Source organism: Lepisosteus oculatus, chromosome 4 (assembly GCF_040954835.1).
Source record: "Lepisosteus oculatus isolate fLepOcu1 chromosome 4, fLepOcu1.hap2, whole genome shotgun sequence".
In the NCBI taxonomy this organism is placed as follows: domain Eukaryota; kingdom Metazoa; phylum Chordata; class Actinopteri; order Semionotiformes; family Lepisosteidae; genus Lepisosteus; species Lepisosteus oculatus.
In genome coordinates this window covers 59,496,709-59,512,148 of record NC_090699.1, presented here as the reverse complement: position 1 = coordinate 59,512,148, position 15,440 = coordinate 59,496,709, and the positions used below count along the sequence as shown (strand labels likewise).

General features: G+C 38.5%; 3 protein-coding genes across 7 annotated transcripts; 2 read left to right on the top strand and 1 right to left on the bottom strand.

Moving 5' to 3' along the window:
• Positions 1-546: 546 nt before the first annotated feature.
• LOC102684993 (arrestin domain-containing protein 3-like) lies at positions 547-7,986 on the top strand. 2 transcript variants are annotated; one of them, XM_015348042.2, is made up of 6 exons: positions 547-947; positions 2,090-2,150; positions 2,463-2,610; positions 4,101-4,203; positions 5,504-5,763; positions 6,137-7,986. In XM_015348042.2, the coding sequence occupies exons 1-6, from the start codon at positions 764-766 to the stop codon at positions 6,224-6,226; spliced, it is 846 nt and encodes a 281-aa protein (XP_015203528.2). In that variant the 5' UTR covers positions 547-763; the 3' UTR covers positions 6,227-7,986. The 2 variants fall into 2 exon arrangements, with proteins under 2 accessions (XP_015203528.2, XP_006631145.2); XM_006631082.3 differs by having other exon boundaries at positions 548-1,022.
• A 329-nt stretch (positions 7,987-8,315) lies between these two features.
• Positions 8,316-10,467, bottom strand: tma7 (translation machinery associated 7 homolog). 2 transcript variants are annotated; one of them, XR_001478459.2, is made up of 5 exons: positions 10,430-10,467; positions 9,589-9,644; positions 9,391-9,478; positions 8,981-9,073; positions 8,316-8,559 (listed from the first exon to the last, which is right to left on the bottom strand). XR_001478459.2 is itself a non-coding variant. In XM_015348017.2 (4 exons), the coding sequence occupies exons 1-4, from the start codon at positions 10,443-10,445 to the stop codon at positions 9,039-9,041; spliced, it is 195 nt and encodes a 64-aa protein (XP_015203503.1). In that variant the 5' UTR covers positions 10,446-10,467; the 3' UTR covers positions 8,907-9,038. The 2 variants fall into 2 exon arrangements, 1 of the variants encoding a protein (XP_015203503.1); XM_015348017.2 differs by lacking the exon at positions 8,316-8,559 and having other exon boundaries at positions 8,907-9,073.
• A 47-nt stretch (positions 10,468-10,514) lies between these two features.
• ccdc51 (coiled-coil domain containing 51) lies at positions 10,515-15,010 on the top strand. Of its 3 annotated transcripts, none has more exons than XM_006631001.3 (4): positions 10,515-10,599; positions 11,852-12,215; positions 13,338-13,502; positions 14,077-15,010. In XM_006631001.3, exons 2-4 carry the CDS (start codon positions 11,916-11,918, stop codon positions 14,821-14,823), a joined length of 1,212 nt encoding a protein of 403 aa, XP_006631064.3. In that variant the 5' UTR covers positions 10,515-10,599; positions 11,852-11,915; the 3' UTR covers positions 14,824-15,010. The 3 variants fall into 3 exon arrangements, with proteins under 3 accessions (XP_006631064.3, XP_015203501.2, XP_015203502.2); XM_015348015.2 differs by lacking the exon at positions 10,515-10,599 and adding an exon at positions 10,995-11,486; XM_015348016.2 differs by lacking the exon at positions 10,515-10,599 and having other exon boundaries at positions 11,856-11,947.
• Positions 15,011-15,440: the final 430 nt, after the last annotated feature.

Below are 15,440 nucleotides of genomic sequence, written 5' to 3'. Positions count from 1 at the left end.
ATTGTGAACTGGGAAGCCGATAAAACATAGCGAAATATAAATCTAACATGCCAGGATTTCAAACATCATATACGTTTTTTTTTATTATTTACAATAGTATAGTTTTACTATATTAACACATATCTGTCAACTTGTTAACAGAGCTTCAGATACTGTTCCCATAACGGGATATAAGAAAAATATCTAGGGGAAAGTAAATGACAATAACTTAAGGATCTTACTCAACGTTTGGGAGTTGTGTTACACAAATGAAGTACAGCTCGGTTAGGGACCAAAACAATTGCTCCGCCTGCACTGTTGTGTTGTAACGGCAGCTAAGGGTTTCGCTTTTTAAAACGGAGCCATGAATATAAAAGTAATATATTTTTGTAAGTGTGAAGGGTTCCATTCCGAACTGGGACGCCTTCTGTGTAGAGTTCCCATGTTTCCCCGTGTGCGTTTGAGGTTTCGAAGGGGGGTCCGGTTTCCTTTCACTTTCCAAAGACACATTGGCGAGCGTAGGCTGGTGTATATACTGTAGGTTGTACTGTACATACGTGAGCGTTCATGTACAGTATGTGTGCCCTGTGACAGGTTGCAGCCCTTTCTAAAGTGTTGTGTCGCAACTGCCTACCCTGACCCGGAATATTTCCTAATATTGAGTGCGTGGTATCCGTGTTTTACAAGAAGGATGCAACTGAGAGTTGTGTGAAATGAAGAAGGGACATCCCAAGAAGGGATCGTTTTGGGTTTTTTAAATTGATACAATTGAATAAGTTTAATAATGGCGCAAGGAAAGGTGACCAGTCTCACCATCAGCTGCGACTATCTAAACGAAAGCAACACCTTCTCGAGTGGAGACTTCATCTCTGGGCGTGTGATTATCGACGTTACAGGAAACGTGAATGTACAGCTTCTCACGATTAGTGCGAAAGGACGCGCGGATGTATGGTGGTCGGAAAGAAATGGTGAAAATGACGATACCTACTCTGCGAATGAAAAATACTTCAAAATTAAAAACGTTTTAATACAGTCTTCATCGGGTAATGTGAACATATTTATTTCCGGTGTTTAGCTGACAGATGGACAACAAAGTGGCGGAAAAGAGGTTTACAAACAAGTTCGCACACAATGTCTGAAGCTGGATGCCTTAATGTTACAAACTACAGCCTTCTGTCCTGTTTTAGGAAATCCTTATTAGAGTTCATTGACAGCCAGGCAGGTGCATCAGGATGTAATGGACGACAGTAGTCCCCCAGCTTTCACTGCCAAGGAGGGGGAAGGGTAATTTAAACTCGTAGATCACGAGTATAGAAAAACTTATTGGCGGTGCATTTGTTTAAGCTTTTAAGAGACTGTCTCACTCGCCACGATAAAGTACAAGGCTCAGGTGTCAATAGTGTATTCTTTTCACAAAGCATTCAGTTGAAGTCAGAATGAGAATAGAAACTGCAATCAGCACAAAGGGGAGTTTTATTTTTAGATGCGCAATTGCACTATTGCTGATATCAGGTGTTTTTTTTTAAACGATCTTGCTTTATCACTTGTTGTTTTCAGGGTGTTACCATTTCCTGTGCATCGCCATCAGATGGTTCTATTTTATTTGGGATGTGTTGCCATTAGTGGTAGGCAGTCCTAAAAATGACTTAGTGATACGTCAGGAGGTGCACGTTTGGAGCCAGAAGTGTTTATTTTAGGTTTTAAGACATTTAGTTAAAGATAGCAATCTCTGTAACCCTCCTTCTAAAAACTAGTCAAGTAGCTTCGTAGTCGTTATCACGATCATTCTGTTACTCAACTACCTTCTTTGGACAACAGCATTCTGAAACTAAGGGCTAAGGGCTCTGAAACTAAGGGCTTTTGGTCGGTTTGTTAGAATTGGTAGTTAGGTGGCGCGTTTTCCTCTTGACCACAAGTTTATAATATATATATACTAAATAGACAATTAAAATTGTCTTTAAGTAAAGTATATAACTAAAAAAAATTACATTCTTTTTTATGTCAAGGAAGATGAATGCGAATCCTGAATTCTTACATTTTCCTCGGCATAAACGCAATCCATCGACTTCTCGCTGTTTTTGTAATCTACATGTGAATTATTTTCTCTTAGGTCGGAACGTCGTCCTGTCAGGAACCCAGGTGTACCCTTTTACTTTTCAGATTCCACATGAGTAAGTTCCTCTTTTTCTCAAGTTAAGATGCATAAATTCCTGACCAAGAAAAAAATTACTAGAGAAACATATTAACACAATGTGCCAGTTGGGTTTGTTCTTTGGCCTTTTAACTTGGAAAGCTATTTTAAAACAATATTTTTAATTTTGGACAAGAAGTGTGGGAAAACTGTGGTGTGTTTCTTCGAAAATTCTTGAACATTTTCTTTCTTAAAAAATGAGAAAACAAGAAAGTATCATTGAAAGCACATTCTTACAACAGCAACAACATAAAAAAGCAGTTCTGTGATCACTTCCTTCGTTTTGATTCAGAGAGTTGCCATCTTCCGTTAAGGGACGTCATGGCAGTGTGAGATACTGGCTGGAAGCAAAATTACACCGACCATGGCGTCTGTCCAAAACTGTCAAGATGGACCTTGCTGTTGTCAAACATATTGACGTCAATAGCCTTGAGCTGTTGGTAAGTAGTGTTAAGAGTCTCAGATTTTCCTGTGAGACGAAATAGAGAAAAGAATGGAGGAGTTCCCATTTCGCATGATCTTAAAAGAGCAGGAAATGCTTGTATTTTCATGGAAGTTAATAACTGAAGTTCGGGAGGGGTAACGACGACAAGTGAATGTCACACAGCTGTACCTAATAACAATCATTATGGAAATCAGCTATATATATGTAGAACACAAACACCTCCCTTCGCATTTGTCTCAAGCAGTCCTCCACTCCTTGGTTCAGGCCACCTCGTCCCGTGACCAGGAGGCTACCCATTTACCAAGCAGGTTAAACCAAATCTGTCCCACACAATAAATCCAAATAGTCAGAAAGCATCTACGTCTTGGATGGTGCTGTTCCTAGTGAAATGTAATTTAATCATTTATTTATTGCACAGCTCACCTGCAGCGTTCCTTCATGCTTTATTGAAATTGTCACGTCAGTTGGCAGGCGCTGCAAATCCGTATTTGAACTTTTTTACAGTCATTTGTTTTGGGGGTAAACAGGAAACTTACCCGACTTTGCAATCTGCTGCAAGGCAGTGTCACTGTATTTAAAGTGATTTATGAATTCTCTAGGGACTTTGCAATCTGAACTGGAAACTCAGCACTTCACTCTCGAATGGATGGGCTCTTCTGTCTACACTGAATGAAATAAAGAAAAGGCGAATGTCATTGATAATATTTTAAGAAAACGCCATTAAAAGTCTGAGCTTCAAGACATTTTTCAGATGCAGTTCTCACAGTAATGTCATAAAATGGTTTTATGCGTAATTAAAATGGATTGTATAGTTATAGCATAAATTGAATTGAAAGCAAGTATTACCTCCTTAACTGGGATTTGTCCCTTACAGGAATACCATATGTGTAATAAATGCCTTTGAAGTTTGTGTAGGTCTTTTAAAGCTTTAAAAAAACAACCTAAAACCTTAAAGCTTGGGTGGACAGTACTGTAGTTTCAGTAATGGGCAGAAGAGACATTCCCTCTCTAGAAACTTGTTATTCTGGTGAATCTAGTTTTCATATAAACACTCCAAAACAATAACATGAAAGACAATAATTGGAATGCCTATACAATTGTGGTAAAGAAAACAAACATAATTACTGTGTCCTTCTTAAATGGCAACTTACATACTCAGTTCCTAAAAAGTTAGTGTAGACACTGAGCATGAACTGACACCATGTATCACTTGTTTTTAATGGACCATTCTTATTAAATGTCGCTTCTATTTTCTCACATTACTTCTCCAGAAATTATATTATTGGCCATTTGAAAACATTGTAAAATTGGTGTTGCAAATCATCCAATCTACCACTGGCCCCTCATTCTGGGTGAGATGAAACACAGATATAGCCTTCTACAGAACATCTAGCCCTTGCCATTTCATTTATTCAACATCACTATATCTCTTCTCTTGCAGTGCGCAGTGAATTAGCGTTAACGTTTCTGCCCTGTTTCAATCAGGCACCACAGTTACTTACAGCCGACAAGACTCTGTGTTGCTGGTTCTGCTCCTCAGGCCCCGTCTCCTTAAGTGCCAGAATTGAAAGGAAGGGTTACACCCCCGGTAAGGACACCATAATAACTTGGCATCACTTACTAAGGACATGGTTGTTTTAATGTTTCTTCCTGTAAACATACTGTACATCCACAGAGGGACAGAAATAATTCATGCGTAATTATTAAAGTATGGGATAAGTCGAGTTTAATTCCATGGTCCAAAATAGAAAGGAGAAACAGAATGTTTTGTCTGTTGAGCCCTCTTCAGTTGTGCCTGGAGGCACACCAGCTTAATAGCTGTTCTTTTACCTTAAGAAGGCTCAGAAGCCAAAACATTGTGTTTGTCCTTTCTGTTTTTCAGTAGGGAGTTAACCTTTACTTGTTCCTTTGTAGCTAATGCATGCTGACGCTGACGAGGCTCCCATCTTGAATGTATGGATTACCGAGTAAAAAGAATTTGTATTGATAATAATCTGGATCTGATCTTAAGCAATTAAAAAGTGAAAGAATATGAATGCATAATTTAAGGACTGAGCAACATACAGTAGATTAAATGTTTTTTGTTTTGGTGTGGAGCCTGTGGCTATCTATGAAGACTGAACTGCATAATGATAATTGTATTATGTCACCATAGGAACAAGTAATAGATTTATTCCATGCTGAAAAGAGAAGAAAGAAAACCCAACGTTTCGGCTGTGGAGCCTTCTCAGGTGTCTTCACCTAAAACGTTGTGTTGTCTTTCTTCTCTTTTCAGCATGGAATGAACCTATTACTTGTTCCTTTGTGGCCTATGCGTGCTGACGCAGCTCCCCACCTGAACTTCTTATGTCGCCATAGTCATCAAATAGGGTACTTGTACTGGGCCAGCTCCGTGTATTGTTAGCTAATGACTGGAAGTGCTCGCGGTTACTTGGCAGTTAACAAACAGAGCCTGATATCGTTGTGAAATGCTCTGCATAAAGAATGCAGAGGTGGGATTCCGAAAATGAAAGTGACCTACCAGATTTCATTAAGCAAGGTAAACAGTACTGTATGACAGTACTACTAAAATCCTTAGTTCTCATGAATAGAAATATAGCAGACATACAGTTGCCGTGCTCACCAAATTGCCTTCACAGCTGATTTGCGATTGAACTATGCACTCTATAGCGTTCTGAACCTGCTGTTATAATTTAGCTGTAATTCCTTTGTAATCAACTAGACTAACAATGCTAATAGATGTCCTAATAGTGTCCTAATATACGTAACATCTAAATTCTAATGATAAGACCAGTGTTTCACAAAGGGTTGGCTTTCCCTCTTTATTATACTGATGAAATTAATAGATAACATAAAACGGATAAATTTTTGTTTGTTGTTGCTGGCAGGAGATTCAGTTAGCATCTTTGCGGAAATTGAAAACCACTCGTCGCGGGAGGTGAAGCCAAAGGCAGCCCTTCAGCAAATACAGACCTTCTATGCTACTATGAAAACACAGACAGTCACCACCGAAATTGCTTGTGTGAAAGGAAAGCCTATCAGTGCTGGTGGAAGAGAAACGTGGTGTGGGCGACTGCTGGACATCCCTCTCGACACAACGATGTCAGTTCTGAACTGCAAGATAATGAAAGTGGAGTACTCAGTACTGGTGTGTATCTGCAGTCTTCTTAAGGATCTGCTATTGAATTACTACAACTCATTTGCAGCTTTAAAAATATTTTGCAAATGTTTTTAATACTTAGTGCACTTTGTTGTGCAGGCTTGTCTAACATCAGAAGGAAGTTCCAAAAATCAGAATTTGTTTAAAGACCCGAGTTGAAAATGGACAATGGTAGCAACCTAAGGTCTTTTAAACAATATTTATCTGTGACAAACTATGAAAATGGACTTAATTTTTTTCTTTGACTTTAAACATAAAATGCCAAGTTGTTCAAAGACAACATGCTGTTTACTACACCTGATTGTAAAACAACATGATTAGTAGGCAGGACCACTGCTAATTTTGTATTTTTATTTTCCAGGTGATTGTGGATATTCCCTGTGCTACTGCCCTTAAAGTGGTTTTTCCAGTGATCATCGGTACCATTCCCTTGCAGTGCCCAGTTAATTAGTCACTAATTATGTGCCTGCTGTGCTGCTCGCCTTTTCAGAAGCTGATCAGACTGTTTAAAGAAATGAAAATCATGTCTAGCCATGGGAAGGCTCTTTCATTGCAATTTTTTTTTGTTTTCGAATAGCAGGTCTGAAAGTCTTTTTAAAATTTAAATCATGTCTGAAATGACTCAATACAACCCTATATCACCAATAAAGCACCAGCACTAATATCCAATTCCAAAAGTAATTAGAATGTGTAAATTCCTTTGTTATGAAATACTGTAGTAAAGCAATGAGAATAACTTTGATTATATATTAGTAGCACAGAAAAGATGCATAAGAATGACCTATTCACTACTATGTAAAGTGATGCACTAAGTCAAGTTATGTGGCAGGTATGGCTCTATACGACAGATGTTACCATAAATAAGACATGAATCTGTGTGGATGTTGATGAAATTTGCCAATTTTCAATTCAATCAGTGCACCAGTCCTCAAGATTTTCTAAGTTGTTTTGAATATTTCAGGCCACTGATTGTCATTGATGCAAGACTAGTGTCTGTCTCATCTCGATTTTTTGTCACCTTTGTACTTTAGAAAATAGTATTCCTCTGTGAACCTGCACCTCTAGTGCTTTTATCTCTTCCTGTGGCTTTTCATATCATTTTTTGTGCTGGTTATGCTCGAATCTCCTTTTGTATCTTGGCTGTTTCACAAATTCATTATTTGTATCTCAGCCATTGCCACCTGGTTACATTCTCATCAGCATAAACTCAGGCTAAGTCTAATGTCTTTTTCCTTCTTCCTCTTCTCCCATTGTGGACCTCTATTTCTGATCCTCCTCCTCTACAAAGAGCTGCCTCCTAAATCCAACAAATGTAGTCTCTGGCATGCCCCTGTTGCTTCTGATCTTTTCTCTTCCTCTTTTCTCATTATTGCTGTATGTATCCAATTCAAAACCCTACTTCTCCCCTACTGCTATCTCAACTACTCTTCTCCAGCTTCTCTCTCCTTACACCCTCTCTTGCCAGCCCCTCCCTTCCCCCACTTGCTGAACCTCTTGCTCCTGGTGGTGGAATGAAGAAATCAGAACACATTGGTCTCTGTCCATCTTTCCACTCCTCCTGAAGGCTGATCTGTTTAGATCACACTTGTTACCTATCAGCTCTAAACTACATCCCTAGGTAACTTATAATACATTCCACAATGCAATTTGCACTTTAAACATGGAACACATGTAAAGTTTACATAATTGTTTTGTATCCATGCTAGCTGTATGTGGATGATGTTTTCTTACAGTTCCATTTTTTGAATACCAGTGCCATTACTTTCATAGTCATTATTTTTGTGTTTTATATATTGTTTATTTGTGCTTACACTGCAAATGTCTCCCGGGGTGTCTATTAAGATAAGTGATAAACACTAGCAAAATAATTCTGGTCTACATTGGACCATTGTAATGTAGTGGTTTAAATGTGCATTGTATTATATATAGGTTTATTCCATGCTGAAAAGAGAAGAAAGAAAACACGTTTCGGCCGTGTAGCCTTCTTCAGGTGAGGCTCCACGGCCGAAATGTTGTGTTTTCTTTCTTCTCTTTTCAGCATGGAATAAACCTATTACTTGTTCCTTTGCAACCTACGCATGCTGATGCAGCTACCCACCTGAACTACTACATTTGATTACATATTGGCCAGGAAAACATCTTTAAATATATCATTCAAATGAATGTTCACTTTGTGTCATGTTGTTTATAATAAAATATTCACTCATGCAAGTATGATATCTGGAGAAATTATTGACTTAAAATGTGAGCTTTAAGAATATAAAGATTGTCCTGTAGGACTCTGGAAGCACACGATTACATTTTACAATGTTCCAGGTCTACTATATTTAGAATCGAAAAGTATCATATTGTTCACATTGGCAGCTAGCTTAGAAAGATGAAAATGTGGACTGACTTTCCTAACCTTACTGTAGACCCACAGCAATATAATCTAATGAAAGACATTTCCAGGCACAGGATTAGAACATGTCAACAGGAGATGGTTTTAAAAGCTATTTGTTTCTCAGATACCCTAGTCAAAACCACCCAAGACTGCCAAGTGCCACACCTCTGCTGTCTAGTTTATTGTCTCGACAGAGTTTTGGAAAGGGGTTTTCTTCTTATAAACCACACACAGTTATGCAACATGAGTGTAGCTTTCATGACATATTACAGCACATCTAGTGAAATCAAATTTGTTAAAACTGAAGAATTGCAAAGTTGTTAATTCAGGATCTTCAATTTTGTGCCTTGGCATTTCTGGGGAGTGTTGAGATTTTCTTAAGAGGATTTTTTTTTCAGTCACTGGAAAGAAAAATGAATTAGAGAACCTGTAAAGGAGCGTGGAAGAGGCAGCATGATTCAGAAACTTCTGTTAAGATGCAAATTAACTCCAAACGAGATAAAGATAACAACACTATGCAAATATTGTATTTATACAAATTACAAAACAGAAAGCCCCATACAAGATATGCACATTCAAAATTCTTAACAGTAAAATTAGTATACTGAAGTACTCTTTGCATCAGTGAGGTTCATTTTTGGGGTGGGTTGAGGTGAGATATGAAATCAAGACTATATTTGCATGAAAACAAATAACATGAAGCCATGCACTTTACTTAAAAAATAAATTACAATTAAGAGACCTAAAAAATATTCCCAAATGTATTTTATTTTACAAGAACAACAACAAAGAAAGCATCATTTGTCCAAAAATGTACCCAACTGAAGAAATGGAGGTCCCTTGATCCCAGTCCTCCCTCCCATTATCTCAGAATTCCCACTCATTTCTTTCCCGATTTCTTGATTCCACCGCTAGCTGCAGAAGGCAAATTACACAAATTAACAACATATTAAAATTGCAGTAAAATGCAAGATTTCCTGTACAGAGAAAAGGCAAGTAGACTTCAAATACTCCATGTAAGTGCATGTTTTTAAATATATATTGGTAGGTTGATGCCATCCTTGTTACTTCTGATACCTTTTTTTGGTGTGGTCATTTCTCATTTCACCAGAATATTACAGAATGCCTTATGATACAGGCTTTTATGACTCTCGGGTTAATGTTACAGGTCTGCGTTTTCCCACCTGTCAGTTCAGTGAGAGATGTGGAAGCATGGGGAATGCAGTACCCACCTAAAGGTCCCTTTCCAGACGCTTTGGCCTTCAACGCCTCCAGCTGTTTCTGTTCTTCTTTTTGTTTCTGTTTAAAAGCCATGTCCTCCTGCCATTAAAAACAACACAAATCGTTTCCGAATTTGAAGTTAAACCTCTCAAATCTACCCTGCGGCTGATTTTGAACGAGACCGTCACAGACCAATCGGGATATCTTACATCATCCATATCCTTTGACTGCTTCTTGGGCTGTTTTAGAGGTTTCTTCTTACCACCTACCACAGGGGAAAAAAAAAACTGAGTAAACAGGATGCTTCAGGCTTAAAATGAGGAGCTCCCATTCATATAATATTCTAATGTGCATCGACTCAAATATAATGTCTAAATTTAAAGCATTTTTTAATCTTAACAGTCTGGGCACTGAACTTCCTTTATTCGCTGACTCATTTTTTAATTGAGGGACTCAGATGATTATCTTAATCAGCGTCTTAATTGCTGATGTCAGCTTGTCGAAGGATAACAGATAAATAATACCACACCAGTGAAGCTAGCTGAACAGCCCTAATTGCTGAAGACAAATGAATACTGACCAGGTCTTCAAATGACAAAATATTTTTAAAAAGCATACCCTATCAGAGGAATAATCAAACATATAATGAATGCCTATTTATAATGTTTTTCGAACTACTGTAGGGCACCATAACCGCCCGCATTGACACACCACCTTCCGTTTCTATTTGCCGTTATCCGTTACATTATCAAGTAAGTACGTTACAAGATTAATGAGACAGAAAAAAGGTGGTCACAAGGACTTGAAAATTTACAATATAGCGTCTCATGTTTAATTAACTCGGGGTTTACAGATTAATACCTGATTTATCGTATGATACCAGGTAAACCGTGCAGCGTTATTTCAGTTTAAACACCGTGGCTTTCTCAAATGTTCTAAGGTATACATACAGGAACGCACATATCCTAAGCAGTTTTAAAATATTTATAACCAAGTTATTTAAAATATTATTCTTTTTTTTTTTAAAGATCTCTATTTAATCTTCCTCACCGTCTCTTCCAGACATGTCCGCTACAGGCGTGTTTTCAGGCTCCGCACAGAAAGGACCCAAATCCCCCACCGGAAAGAGAAGTCCTGAAAACTCGCCGGAGTGAAAAGGTCTGCAATTCTTCTTATAGGCTTCTTCTATGTGCAACCGCTGGAGAGTCTGTTCGACTGAGGTACATCCTTTTAATATCTTAACACTTTTCATGTAGTATGTATTTCTCAGTACGCGCTACATTAAAGAAGCTATGGATAAAAAAAACCCGAAGTAAATCTTTTCTTTAAAAAACAGGGAAATAAAAACCGTGGTGGTGTTTTTTTTCCCGCTAGTGACCTTTCTCCATTCATAAGATTTCATAATATTATCTCAATTGTGTCTGATAAAAACACCATAATCTGTCTTGTCAAAATGCTTCCATTTAGGTACAGGATTACAAATTTCTGAGTAATAGCTGCATTGGTTGCTCAACATACAGAGGAGGTGTTTTTCGCATTTAGTGTGCTATAAATTCCACAAAATATCTTAAATCCGATTATACGAACAGCATTTAGTTTAATTAAGGTTCTAAATTTGAGCAACTTCACCTTTAGTTCAAGATCTCGAAATATAAGAAATACTAGTTTAGAAATAGATAATAATCAAAATACCAGGCGAGATTACCCAGTAGTTCTTTGCAGTTTTCATAGGTGTCAAAGTTGAACGCCGGCATGCGGAAGCAGATATACGTTTGTCAAAAGTGTGGTGTACGTGAGATCGAACCGGTATTTAAAAGGGATATTTTATAGAAAGGTTGAAGTAGGTCAAAGATCATTTCCCCAGGGTGAAAGAAAAGCGTTAAAGAGAGACAGAAAGATCTAATTTTTATCCTTAGTAGATGCTGGTTTAGGAAAGCCTTAAATTAAACAAGACTTTGAAAATTCCAGTGCTCAACACATTTTTGAATCTGAGAATATATTTTATATAATTGTTTATTTTATTATTGGATCTGTGCTGCAGAACTGGGTAACCACGTCACATAATTCTTATGGACCAAAATCAGTACTAGAAAGGAGATCATTTAATGTAAGATTCACAGTTTGTGTGGCATTATTTATATCTTGTATTACAATGCTGTTCACCAAAACATTTTACAGCATTTTACACATTTTGTGTGTTTGTGTATAGAGGAAATAATTGCAAGAACACAGAATTACCTGAGCACAAGGAAACCATCACCTTTCATTTTAACTCTAACATGTAGAGTAAATGTAACACTTTCTTTTTTATTTAGTGTGCATGATAAACCAGATCAGTATAGAAGACATAACAGCTTTACATTTTGTGTATGGTGTAAGGCAGGGGTTGAAAGTTAAAGATGCATTAACTTTTTAAAGTCAGAGTAGTAATATAAATATGTCTGATTATAAATAATTATACTTTTTTTTCAGGTGTGTTTGAAACAGGGCCAGTAGTCTCCTGTACCATATTTGGACTGTGGTAGCACCGTCTTCAATGAGGTACAGAGTGGACTTGTTACCAGTGAGGTATGGGACACGCTGTTATCTTGCTCAGGTATCGGGAAACCTCAGACCAGATGTCCTTCCGTTTCGATTTTATTGTGCTCAGAACCCGAAGGAAGCCGGTGGAAAGCTACCACTGCAGTCCGGTTTGCAAAAGTTTGCTAATATAAGCAGACAGTGGGGGCAAAGTTCTGTCAAGGGAGCTTCAGCCGCCATCAACAACTGGTGGGAGAAATATGAGGAGTTTGTGGGGCTGAATGAAGTCCGAGATGCACAGGCAAAAGTCACAGAGGTAAGTGGGGGAAGTTACAACTACACTGCACACTAGTACTGAGAAATAAAGGAACACGTTTTCTACAGTTCTGCCGAAATGTTGGAAGAAAAATCCCCAAAAAAGCAGTACAATGATAAAAAGTGAAACATAAAAATAGGATTTAAAAATAAATTGCTTATTTTTATTTAAACAAATAGTATACCACAATTTCTTTTTCAGTTAAATGATGTTAGACAGTTGTGCTGCATCGCTTACCTAATATGCTTGGGTCATACATTTATAGATGTACTGTGGATGTATCTACGGCTGTTGTCTTTACATAATGTGAAGGTGTTTATAAGAGAAACATTCAAAGACACTGTGCAGACCTTGGTTAATAAAGTAATAGTAAACCTTAAACCTTTAACTTGTAACTAAAATTTTGTATAATATACAAGCTACCTATAAAGAAGCCATTAGCATTTCAACTGTTCATTTCCCAATACCTTGGTTGTATCTTTTCTTTACCCAAATGCTAAATGTTTCAAATAACATTTCACTGTAGAACAATAAAAATGGTAATGAAATAATCCCCTAGGATTGGTTTCTATAATTCTACTGCTCTCAAAAGCACCTTAAGACCAGTAGATTTATAGATTCTGATATTAGATCCCCTGGAATCCTATGACAGGGGCTTAATTAACTGATTCTTAAGCTCAAAAAATGTTTCAGAAAAAGGAAAAGTCAATTGCCCTGTCTTTATTTCAGTCTTATACGGCACACCACCAACATTCATAGTAGTCATTTACATACCCTACCAATACCTTTAATAAGAAGCAGAACGTCATCCTCATATAACATTAGTTATTTGTAAATATAACATGTATTTTCTTAACCTTGATAATTAACATTTTTAATAAGTGTTTATATTACACTTTTTTTTTTCTTCTTCACATACCCTCCTATAGGAATCCTATTTTAATTCTAAAAAATGTGGTATAGCCTTTCGGGTGTTTACTTGGCTTGTCCATCAACAGTGGGGAAAACCAAATCTTTCCTCCTTGCTTTTGATAATAGACGTTTGTAAGGCTAGCCTGGACCTGTTGGTTCAGTTAGCTGCTCGTGAGTTGGAAAATGAGCGAGGGTTTCTGGGTTTCTCAGGCGGAGCAGGCTTTCATGGTGGCCAGGGGGATCGTGCGGGAAGCCCACGAGAGCCTGGAGGCCCTGCAGGTGAGGCTGAAGGAGGTCCGTGATCGGCTGGACCGCGTGTCCAGGGAAGAGGTGCACTACCTGGAGCTCGCCACGCTGGAACACAAGCTGCTGCAGGTGGGCGAGCCCGTCATTCTTTTCGCTTGATGTTAAAACGCCACTTATTACTGCTGTCTCGGTTTCCCTGTCTGCTTTCGTACTTCATGGCGCTTTTTTTGCAGAACTGTGCTGTCGGGAGCCCGGCATTAAATGATTTATAAGTACAGTAGAAAGCCCGTGTCTAAGGAGCTACATTCAGAGCGGTGTCATTCACTGCGACACGCTAGTCTGGCTCTCCGCCATTTCTGAACACCACTTCTTCTGTGACCTACATTGTCTGTCCGTTGGTGCTAGTTATGTACATTCCTCTGAGGAAATGTTTGTTGCCATTACCTTTTGACAGATTGATTTTTCTGGAGGGCATTGAGGGATTTTTTTTGAAGGCACTCTTTTCAGTTAGAGCCCCAAGAAAGGAAATCTGGAAGAGACTTCACGCCAGAACGACAGGATCGGGGAAAAAAAAACCTGATTCCACACTGGGTTATTTAAAGGGGGGTGGGAGGTGTGCTTTTGTAATTTAAGACAATAGGGGTTGACTTTCATCTTAATTAACTTCTGGAACCCTGTGCTTCATTTTGCTTCGCTGTTTTAGGAGGAGCGTCGCCTCCGTACGACCTACAGGAACGCAGAGGAGGCGGAGCGGGAGAAGTTTGCCCTGTTCTCGGCCGGGGTGCGGGAGAGCCACGAGAAGGAGCGAGCCAGGGCTGAAAGGACAAAAAACTGGTCCGTCATCGGCTCGGTGCTGGGGGCCCTGATCGGAGTGCTGGGGTCCACCTACATCAACAGAGTCCGTCTGCAGGAGTTGAAAAGCCTCCTCCTGGAGGCTCAGAAGGGACCTGTGAGCCTCCAGGAAGCAATTAAGGTGCAGGCCAGTATACATGAGTCTCAGCAGGAGGAGCTCGGCGGTCTCATTAATAGCCTGAGGGGCACTTTGCAAGGACCAAAGCCAGCCGATAAGGCAGGGACAGCTGCAATCAAGATACTTCCAAGTGCCTCTGATTCGGACTTAAAAGAACAGTTGCTTTTCAGCAAGAAGATCCATGGTTTGATTGAAGGCATCCAGCCTCAGTTAAGAAAACTGGAGCATGAGATGGGGAAGGTGGCATCTGAGCTCCAAACAGTAAAGGTGGTCATTAGGTCTCGCCCAACAGAGAACCAGCTTTTAAAGTCCCAGGATGTGCAACCCTATGATACAGAGGGCATCATGCTGGAATTGACCCAATCAGAAAAGAGACTAGAGGCACAAATAAACAGGAACACTATGTACAACACAGTTTTAACATACACTGCTTTTGCACTAACACTTCCTGTGCTGTACCTCATCTTTAAAAGCAACTGAAACAGAATTGAGGAATTCTAGATAATCTGACTATTCCTTTCAATTAGTATGTGCATAATCAATTTACAGCACTAGATAATGAATCATCTTCTGTGAATCTCTTACATGAAACATCTCACAATAGAGACTGGTATGTCAAAAGTGAAACATTGTTAAATCATTCTTGAAATAAAAGCTAGTAACATTATTTTGTGTGTGTGTGTGCATTTGAAACATTCTTAAAACTAAGTCAGAAGTAATCCCAGGTAATATAGTAGGTATGCATTAACGGTGTGTTAAAAAAATCAGAATACTTTTTTAAGGGGGAGGATTAGGTCTTTGGAAAAATAATTTGGTTATCTGTTTTGGGACTTCTTTGCTTTATAGTTGATTTTTTTTAGCCCTAGCCTAAAAAACAACATACAGTATGTGCAAAGAGAAACTAATGTGCCAAGTAGTTCAAGTAGAAATAACACCAATACACATACATAACTCAGTACAACACAGTTGAGTCTTTTATATGTTTGGAATAACGTTCAGAATTCTGCTCAAATACTTTTACAGTATTTTTTTGCCAATAAATCATAAAAAATGTCAGCACTATATATCAACCTTCAATCCAAAGAAATACACATCTA

What these genes read in the sequence shown, in the direction of transcription:
- LOC102684993 (XM_006631082.3), top strand. Translation starts at nt 764, where the DNA reads ATGGCGCAAGGAAAGGTGACCAGTCTCACCATCAGCTGCGACTATCTA. An exon ending in ACTTTTCAGATTCCACATGA is followed by an intron (nt 2,151 to 2,462) that starts GTAAGTTCCTCT and finishes GTTTTGATTCAG; the next exon opens with AGAGTTGCCATCTTCCGTTA. An exon ending in TCAATAGCCTTGAGCTGTTG is followed by an intron (nt 2,611 to 4,100) that starts GTAAGTAGTGTT and finishes TGTTTCAATCAG; the next exon opens with GCACCACAGTTACTTACAGC.
- tma7 (XM_015348017.2), bottom strand. An exon ending in AGTCAAAGGATATGGATGAT is followed by an intron (nt 9,479 to 9,588) that starts GTAAGATATCCC and finishes TTTTAATGGCAG; the next exon opens with GAGGACATGGCTTTTAAACA. An exon ending in GTCTGGAAAGGGACCTTTAG is followed by an intron (nt 9,074 to 9,390) that starts GTGGGTACTGCA and finishes TGCCTTCTGCAG; the next exon opens with CTAGCGGTGGAATCAAGAAA.
- ccdc51 (XM_006631001.3), top strand. Translation starts at nt 11,916, where the DNA reads ATGAGGTACAGAGTGGACTTGTTACCAGTGAGGTATGGGACACGCTGT. An exon ending in CACAGGCAAAAGTCACAGAG is followed by an intron (nt 12,216 to 13,337) that starts GTAAGTGGGGGA and finishes TGGGTTTCTCAG; the next exon opens with GCGGAGCAGGCTTTCATGGT. An exon ending in TGGAACACAAGCTGCTGCAG is followed by an intron (nt 13,503 to 14,076) that starts GTGGGCGAGCCC and finishes TCGCTGTTTTAG; the next exon opens with GAGGAGCGTCGCCTCCGTAC.